We start from the raw sequence: 9880 nt of genomic DNA, 5'->3' as shown, positions 1-9880 counted from the left end.
TCAAAGCACAATTTCTGGAGGATTTTCACATGCTGTTAAGCTTCCTTGTGTAGTCAGGTTAGAAATGCTCTTTTTGGCTAGAACTCTTGCTATTCCTAACTGCTGAAGCCATCGTTTCTCTTTAAAGGCACTGCAAGAAAACAAGACAGATAATTTGTAAGGAAGTCCAATCTTGTCCCTATTTATTGCTGAAATGATAGAAATCTCTAGGCTGATTTTGTAGCTGCTGCTAGCTTATCTTGTCACCCAAGATAGGTTGTAAAAATAGAAAAGAGGAATCTTTCTCAAACTAGTTCCTTGTGAAGTAGTGGAAATGATATTTTACCAGGGCAATACTAGAAATTTGTCACCCACACCTAGAAACAGAAAACCATTCAATGTTATATAGAATTCTCTAGATGGAAACTTTTTCTGTCTGTTTCCCCAGGCATCCTTATACATCATATATTCCCTGACGTGTCTCCCTTCTCCTCCTTTTCCCCCAACACAAAAAGATATTTTGTTCATTGATAAAATATTAAATAGCGTTTTACCAAAATGCAATGAAATTTCATGTTTTATGGTAGCTATTCTCTGGCTATATGCTAATAAAGACTTATAGATTTGAATATGATGACTCCTACTTTGTAAGGTATAAATGTGATTTACTACAGAGGGGTCCTTTGAGATTCTATCCTTTGTCTTCCTCTCTCTCTGCACCCTCATCCTGGGAGGCCTTATTTACTAATTGCTTCAACTCACATATCCTTGACTCCTAAATCCTGACCCACACTTCCAATTTCCATGTCTTTTATCTTCTTCCTAAACCTGCCCCCTTTCAGTATCCCTGCTCTAACAGAGCCACTTTGCTATTTCCTCACCATCTCTCCATTTGGAAACAAACCTCAATTCCTCCTTCTCTCTCGGCTTCTACATCTAATTAGTGATCTAGTTTTGCAGATCATTGCTCAGAAATATCTGTCATATTTGGCTTTTCTCCTCTTCCCTACCTACTTCTGCTCTAGTCCAGGTCTTTATCATTCCTTGATTCTTTTATTACAGCCTCCTTAATATACTGTAGGCCCTCCACAGCTTCAATAAGACTTCTTTCCATCTCCACCAGATTTGTCTTCAAAAAGAAACACAAACTGATTATGTGACTTGCCTGATAAAAAAACAAAACAAAAACAACTTCTGTGATCTTCCTACCTACCTCCTAAGAAGCAGACTCTCCACTTGGGCACACAAGATGCTTCTCAGTGTAGGTGCAATTTACCTTGCCAGTCTCATCTTCAGCCAGTTTCTCCCTGTCCCCTAAAATGCCTTTTGCAGATCCACTTACTTCATAGAAAACTAAATTTCTCTCTGACTCCTTCACAAAACAGTGCCCTTGACCATGTTGCCACTTCTACCTGGCTCCTTTTGTCTGACAAAGTCCTTTAAATTTAAAGGGCTTTCACTAAATCTATGAGAAGCAATCTTGCATTAAAGTACCTTAGTGTTTCAAATATTTGAACTCTGTCCAAGTTTGCCCAATTCATCATTAATGTTCTGGATTAACTCCTTGCTTTACCTTTGCATGCACTTCACTGTGACATAATAAGCACTTTAGAATGTTTCAAAAGTGCATCTTTAGATTACTAATGTGCATCTGTTGATAAAACTAATCAGTTTCCTATGTTTACAGCCTGATTTTAAGATGGCTATATAATTTTTTCAACCAATCATTTTCTAGTCTTTTTCTAGAATTTTAGAATATCTCTTTTTATACATTCTAGTCAGAGCTATCTCACAAATTACAAAGGTTGAAGTTGGTAAGCAGTTTTCTTCATTTTCTGTCAACCTCATTTTGCTGTCCGGAATTTTACCAGTTTTAGAGCCCAAATTACTCTGACCACTAGGTGGCAACAGCTTCACTGAAATAAGGTAGAGCTGAACTAAAGACCAATACAGATAGGCAACGAAAACAATCTAGCCTTGTTTTGTTCTTTCCTTTTCATTATATTGAGTAGAGTGAAAAGCGGCTCATAACTCTATATTTCTACTGTAATATTGACACCCAGTAAGACCTCATAAGTAATGGATGGGACCTGAGATCTGATCAGAGTTGTGTTTTCAGTGAAATATGATGACCAATATGCAAAAGTTTATCTTATGAAATGAATATGCCTGAAAAGTCCACTCCTGATAACGCTTGTGTTTGTCTTTAAATGTGACAATGGATTACTTTTTAAACTGACCTAAAATATTAATATCAACTCTATCACACTGACCTGTCTAGATCTTCCCCAACCAGTATGACTTGCCCAGTAAGTCAAGGGAAGTCTTTATGGTTGTTCTTTTCTCTCCTTCCACTTTCATCACCATCCAGTCTTCCATGACACTTTTGATGCCTCTCTCCCACATTTCAAGTTTCCCCCCTTCTCCCTTTAATTATAATTAACAATTTCTTATTAGTTAAAAAAAGAAGAAGAACAAGCAAGAGACCTTGTTTTTTGATACGACTCTTTGCACTGTATCTCTTTTCTTTCTGAAAGCTTGAGGAATCAGGTGCTACACAGATTGGATTGGCCAGTAAAATGGGTTCATTTGGTCCTAGACATAAGGCTAAGATGAGGTCCTTCAAGCTGGATACAGAGGCATTGGAACAACCTGCGTTACATTATATGGCATGGTAGGGCTTCATGGACCATTCCCTGCCCTAGACCTGCCCTATGAAAGGTTTGCCCTTGTATGTTTAAAGAGAAAACGTTACCTGGCCACTGCTAAGCAGTAGATGGCGTTCTCCCTTGGAGTCATACCACTGTGCTTTGAGAAACACGCCAAGGAGGATTTGAGTAAAAAGTCAGCTCTGGGTGTTGCACAGTAAAAAGATGGGTGTGAGTATCCCACTCTGGAAACTGGGGGGAGGGGGACTTGAGGGAGATATGTATTTTTTATGAGCTTTTCTTTTATCCCAGCTGTGGCAGTAATTTTTTTCCAATGCTGTTGTTGATGTCTTTGTAATTCAGAGAATGTAGTTGCATCTACCAGCGGAGGCAATTTCAAGGTTTGCTGTCTTGCGTCCTGCTGTGAAATTGCCAAAGGACTGACAGGTTTCCTGCTTGCAGTGTCTTCCCTGAGAGGCGGTAACTTGCCCAGAGTGCTTTGTGAGTCCTTGTACCTAGCCTTATGCCAGCTCTTGGAGGTCATTTTTGGTGTGGTGAAACCATCCACCATCATGGTGTCTCCAACTTTTGCCCCAAAGACCCTTGCTCCGCAAAGCTGGCTTTTATTAAGGTTGTGACTCTGAGCTCTGAGGACCCATTGTTTTATTTTAATATAAATCCTCATGGGGACTGAAATTTTCGGAAAAGAAACTGTGGACCACATTTTACTCAATAAATATAATGCACAATCTTTATGCTTGTGTTTAAACGCAACAGTCAGGGGAATTTGTCCCGCTGCATTTTTACATCCCAGGCACAGCACGCTGCAGTTGACAAAGGCCTTCAGAATCAACAGTTGGCCCGCTTCTGCCGCTGCATGAATGGGGCATTTAGAGACATCTGCATGAAGGGCTTCATGGCACCATGCTCGACAGGGGTGAACACCAACAGCCTCTTCGGGCCTCACACCCTGCTTCAGGGCCCATTCAGTGAGCTCAATGTACCCATAAAAGGCGGCGATGTACAGGGCCACCTTTTTCTGATACCTGAATGAATGAAAGAAGTAGGAGTGGGTGTTTAGTAAGTCAGCAAACTGATAAATGTAGTTACACTAAATACCCACAAAACATATGAGCTATAATGTTTATTTCTTCCTAACTTTTACATAAAATGTCTTCAGAAAAGGCATAGTGTAATATATAGGTAAACTGCACAGGTCCTGGGGCGCCTGGGGGGCTCAGTTGGTTAAACAGATGCCTTCAGCGCAGGTCATGATCTCAGAGTCCTCGGATGGATCCCCCTGCTCAGTGGGGCGTCTGCTTCTCCCTCTGCCTCTGCCTCTGCCCCTCCCCTCTGCTTGTGTTCCCTCTCTATCTCAAATAAATAAATAAAGTATTTTTTAAAAAAATAAACTGCACAGGTCCTGCTTACCCACATTATCCCACTATGCACAGGTAAATGGATCAAAGTGCTTTTCCCAGAGTGGTTTTCTTTCTTAAGAAACTCAGATGCTCAGGAAAAATATCAAGCTGTCAGGGCACCTGGGTGGCTCAGTTGGTTAAGCAACTGCCTTCGGCTCAGGTCATGATCCCAGGGTCCTGGGATCGAGCCCCGCATCAGGCTCCCCGTTCCGCGGGAAGCCTGCTTCTTCCTCTCCCACTCCCCCTGCTTGTGTTCCCTCTCTCGCTGTCTCTCTCTCTGTCAATTAAATAAACAAATAAAATCTTAAAAAAAAAAATCAAGCTATCTATCTATCTATCTATATTTTTTTTTTTAGCAAGGGAGGGAGAGAGAGGAGGGAGGGCTGGGGGAGAGGGAGGGAGAGAGAATCTTAAGCCCAGCACAGAGCCTGACATAGGACTTGATCTCAAAACCCTGAGATCATGACCTGAGCCGAAATCGAGAGTCAGACCCTTAAATGACTGAGCCACCCAGGCACCCCCTCAAGCTTTATATTAACTGGGAAAGTTTTGGAAGAAGTCCAGTATGTTTTAGAACTTTGAAAGTTCTGTATGTTTTTTTGTCTTTGCTAACAACAGTCTTTATTTTGGGCTTCTCAAAGTCTCTACTGTTATTCTCAGCTAAACCAGGAGGTTGCGCCCCCGCCAGTACTACCACCAGTGCCATAGTCTAACTGGAGCTCCTCTTACTCCCCTCCAGTAACTTCCCCCTGCAACTGAAATCCTAACTCTTCACTTTGGCTTACAAGGCCTCTCACAGTCTGGCCCCTGCCCCACTTCCCACAACCCCCCTTCCCTGTCACCACACTACAGCCACATTGGCCTTCCTACTATCCCTACAATACCCCATAAGGCATAAACTGAATGACTGGTGCAGGCCGTTCAGAGGGGTAAGAATTAGGGAGGCAAACCTGGACAGGGTCCACTAGGTATACAGTAATATATATGCAGGATATATCTGGGCACGGCTATCTGACCCCATCGTAGGGATGGAGGCAAACTTGCTTGCTATCATCCAAAATCCACTGCATATAACTGACTATCCTCTCTCTGATTACATGCTCGCCACACCATCTTTTGATGTGTATGTGGCTTCTTGTGTAAGGAAGATGACCTGCCCAGAACATGTGGGTCTCCAGGACTCACAGTTAGATTATAATCGTGGTGGTTACATTATAACTAATTAGAGCGATTACATTAATACACTGGCATTTTGGTTCACACATCAGTTTTTTTCCAAAATTCATTAATGCAAATCAGCGTCTGAATGTGATCCGTTTTCTTGATTTGGGGAGAAGAGCCCCTCTTTGGGTGGACTAACTGGCCTTTGCTTTCATCCTTAGCACTGATGTTATGGGAGCTAGAGGCACTCTTGTTACGGAGACAAACTGATTCTCTTTTCTAAATGGATCTTGGCACAGTGGTTTATGCTGTCATAAGCCTAGTTTGGGCCACTGTTACCTCTTCACTGTCACCCTGTCCGCTGCCTGCCTCTATTGCTTACACTGCAACCAGGGCCAACGTTCTAAAACTCAGATCTCATCCTGGCTTTTCTCTACCTTCAATATCTTCCCAACACTGAAAATATAATGTCCAAATTCCTTTACATTCCTATGGGTACCTGCAAGAGCTCTAGCCTCTGGCCACTAGCTCCCTCTCGCTCTACGATCTACCATGTGGAACTTGTTTCAGTTCCTTGAATCTATTCTCTTGCCCCTTGGGGCTTTGTACATGTGGTTCCATTTGTTTTGAAATATCTTTTTTTTTCCTCCCTACTGTTTACCTAAGAACCAACCCTTTAGATCTCATCAATTGCCTTTTTTCAGGATGCTTCACCTGAACCCCTAAGTCTAGTTAGTTGTCCATACTATACAGTCCCATATCGTCTTGCATTAATTCCGTGTCCTAACACTTTCACACTGAATGGTAACAGCAACAACACCTAACATTTACGTCCTGCTTACCATGTGCCAGCCCCCTCTTCTAAATTCCTATGTTTACTAGGTCATGCAACCTCTAAAACAGTTCTATGAGATAGATGCAATTATTATTCTCTTTTTTGGCAAAGAGGAAACAGATACAGGATGATTATATAACTTGCCCAAGTTTACACAGCTAAACACTTAGGGATGGGGCTTTGAAGCTAGGCAGAAGGGCACTGGAGTTTGTGCCCCTAAACATTTTGCAATTCTGCTTCTGAAGGAATTGGTTACTTGTTTTCTGTTGCCCCTGCTGGACTGCAAGTTGCTGAAGGCAGGGTCCATATCTTGTTTACTGCTGTGTTCCTGGGATCTTGCATAGTACTTGCTCAATGGGGTATTGGCTGATTGGGTGACAGAATAAAAGGAGCTTTTTAGTTTGTTTGTGTGTATTTTCTGAGCTGTTAGACATATTTTCCCTCTTTTTCCTCTCCTCCCTTTGTGCCTTTCTCCATTGTGTGTGTGTGTGTGTGTGTGTGTGTGTGTGTGTGTGTGTGTGTGTGTGTGTTTAAGGATGATGAGAAATACAGATTGTGTGGGCAGGGAGATTTCAGCCTGGGAACTGATCACCAGAGCCGATAAGGCCTGGAGCAGAGTAAGCACGTGGCCCAGCTGGGTCAGCTGGGCTGTGTGCATGTGTGCATGTGTGCATGCTGGGGACAGGGTCTGAAGCAGGCATGTGGGCACACCCCTGCTGCTCACCCTCCTTAGATTTTATCTAAAGGTTAAGTCAAGTGGAATGGTTAAGCATCTGAGCATTAGAGTTAAATTGCTGGGATTCCATATCCAGTTGTGACCTGGCTAGCTGTGTGACATTGGTCAGATTTTAATGTCAGTTTCCTCATCTGTAAAACATGATAAAAGAGTATCTACCTTGTAAAATTGTCATAAGTATAAGATTAGGTAATACATGTAGCACAGTGTCATGTTAAAACGTACTCAATAAATACGCACTATTAAAAGTAACACAACATGGCAATTTCTTTGGACTTAGAGCATGAAAAAAGGGAATCATCACTATCCCCAAATAGAAATTACTTTAAAATATTGAATATTATGTAAAATCGCAAAACCTGGTTTTCTAATCTGTCACTTCTTATTTTATTTTATTTTTTTTTAAGATTTTATTTATTTATTTATTTGACAGAAACAGCAAGAGGAACACAAGTAGGGGCGGGGAGCTGAGAGGGAGAAGCAGGCTCTCCACTGTGCAGGGAGCCCAATGCAGGGCTTGATCCCAGGACTATGGGATCATGACCTGAGCCAAAGGCAGCTGCTTAACCCACTGAGCCACCCAGGTGCCCCTCTAATCTGTTACTTCTTAGAGCCCTTAGAGCTCTTGGTGCGTCTGTGGGCTTCTGTAAAGCATGATGAAATCACCAGGAGGAAGCACTGTCCGAAAGTACCACTGAATTAAAACCTTAAGAGTAATGCAGCTTACACGTTTGGGACCCTGCTGACTGCAGAGTTATGCCAAAATGACCACCTGCGGGGTGCCTGGGTGGCTTAGTCGTTAAGTGTCTGCCTTCGGCTCGGGTCATGATCCCAGGGTTCTGGGATCGAGCCCCACATCGAACCCCACATCGGGCTCCCTGCTCTGCAGGGCCCTGCTTCTCCCTCTCCCACCCCCTCTGCTTGTGTTCCCTCTCTCACTGTGTTTCTCTCTGTCAAATAAATAAATAAAATCTTAAAAAATAAATAAATAAATAAAATGACGACCTGCTACTCTGGGCCTACTGCCCAGTGCCCCAGCCACACATGTATGGCAAAAGTATATACAAAAAGCTTGTACTAAAAGATATTTGAAAAATTACTTGGGAGCTTAGGAAGAGGGAGCCAGAATTTTCAGCCAATCAGTTAGCAATTAGTGCTTTTTACAATAATCGAATATGAAGGTGGCAAGGTACTTATTCGGAGAGGCTTTAAAAGTGCTGTGGGGGCGCCTGGGTGGCTCAGTCAGTTAAGCGTCTGCCTTCGGCTCAGGTCATGATCCCAGGGTCCTGGGATCGAGCCCCACATCGGGCTCCCTGCTCAGCGGGGAGCCTGCTTCTCCCTCTGCCTCTGCCTGCCTGCCTGCCTACTTGTGCTCTCTCTCTCTCTCTGTCAAATAAATAAATAAAATCTTAAAAAAATAAAAATAAAAAAAATAAAAGTGCTGTGAAGTGTCTGATTTCCAAAACAAACTGAAGTCACTCAATTAAATAGTTAGCATTTCTTGAAGAAAGTCTACCTGAATTGCAATACATCACCAAAGGCTGTCGGCCCTGGTGACAATCCTGTCATCTTATCTCAGCAAATATCTCAATAATAATGTCTGGTTGAGACATGCTCAGTGGCACCAGCATGGTGCAGCAACCCAGCTATAGAGTGAATTGCAGACTCAACATCCTAAAGAAGTTTAGTAAAAAGTACTTAATTTAGCATTTGCTTTATCTCCATACTTGAGTACTGGTCCTTCATTCGATAAATAGCGTTGGACTTTAAGTTTTTGTCCCAGAAGACAACCCATCAGAAATTCCTTCCATCCATCCCAGACGTCCAAACGAAGTGTCGTGCCTGTGGATCAAGAGAGGCCGTTAATGGTTCCAGTCCCTCACTGTGGTTTGGCAATCCATAAAACTTCTAAGGATAGCTTTTTTCCAAGCAGAGGCATAAGCTCGATGCAAACTGAGAAGTAACCTTGGAATAAGTAGACAGGGATGCTATTTTCAGCTTAGGATTGCATTGACTTGAAAAGCCATTTAGCTTCTGTGTGCTTCCATTTTCTCATCTGCACGGTGATTGCATATAATGCTGAAATGTTTTCTACAGCTACCTTAAAACAGTCCTGTGGACATTGATCCCATGCTGATATATACATCACCATGTAAACTAAAACCATTATATTGGAAGAGGAAACTAAAGAAACTGTGGCAGGACTAATGGGCTTTTGGGGTCTTTAGCTCACAAGCAGGCTGTGGGTGGAGTTGAATGATCCTTTCATGTTTTTTTGTTTTTAACGATTTTATTTATTTATTTGACACAGAGAGAGCACAGCAGAGGGGAGCAGCAGGCAGAGGCAGAGGGAGAAGCAGACTCCCTAAGGAGCAGGGAGCCCGATGTAGGGCTTGATCCCGGGACCCTGGGATCATGACCTGAGCTGAAGGCCGACGCTCAACTGACTGAGCCACCCAGGCGCCCCTAATCCTTTCATTTTATCCATCGCAGAATAGCCATTCTGTGTAATTACACAAAAGGAATATGTTCATTGCTGCTGGAGAATTTATCACTTACCCTCTCCTGGTCTACTTTCTGTGGCACCACATTCCCTTTGTTCTTCTGGGTGGTGTTTTTCAGGAGTCTTCTTTCTTCAGCCTTCTCTTCTCTTTACACATTCCCTCAGGATAAAACCCAATCTCCTTCCTATCTGGCCTTCCCTCACCTCTCACCTCCCTCCAGCCTGCCTCACTCCCTCGTTCCAGCCACTCTGACCTTTCACCTGTCCTTCAGATACACCAAGTCCACTCCACTTCAAGACCTAAGGATATAATTTCTTTTGCTTCAAAGAGTGTTATTCCAGATTTTCACAGGACAGTGTCCTTATTCAGTTTTCAATTCAAGCATCATGTCCTCATAGAGGACCCTCTTGGCCCCCACTGCCTTCCCCAACGGCATTATTTTTTATCCTATGACCTGATTTTAACTTCCTCATAGCTCCTATCATCAGTATTTGAAATCATTTTTCTTGTTTGGAGACTTTTTTTTTCATATCCCCACTAAAAAGAAAGCTCCTTCAAGACTTGCCACACAACCTGGCACTTGGGGTGTGCTCATT

General features: G+C 42.8%; 1 protein-coding gene across 1 annotated transcript in view; it reads right to left on the bottom strand.

The window, feature by feature from the left end:
* Positions 1–9880, bottom strand: part of ANKUB1 (ankyrin repeat and ubiquitin domain containing 1) — a 33766-nt gene continuing 23886 nt past the window's right edge. Inside the window, exons 4-6 of the mRNA XM_028103048.1 lie at positions 8508–8622; positions 2735–3673; positions 1–130 (exon numbers count right to left, since the gene is read on the bottom strand). Of these exons, the coding sequence (XP_027958849.1) occupies positions 1–130; positions 2735–3673; positions 8508–8622 (1184 nt within the window). The remainder of the gene's footprint in view (positions 131–2734; positions 3674–8507; positions 8623–9880) is intronic.

Source organism: Eumetopias jubatus, unplaced genomic scaffold (genome assembly GCF_037043125.1).
Source record: "Eumetopias jubatus isolate StellerSeaLion01/CBP00866 unplaced genomic scaffold, mEumJub1_p1.0 scaffold_1, whole genome shotgun sequence".
Classification (NCBI taxonomy): domain Eukaryota; kingdom Metazoa; phylum Chordata; class Mammalia; order Carnivora; family Otariidae; genus Eumetopias; species Eumetopias jubatus.
Note: the sequence above shows the minus strand (reverse complement) of the source record. Positions and strands in the feature narration are given on the sequence as shown.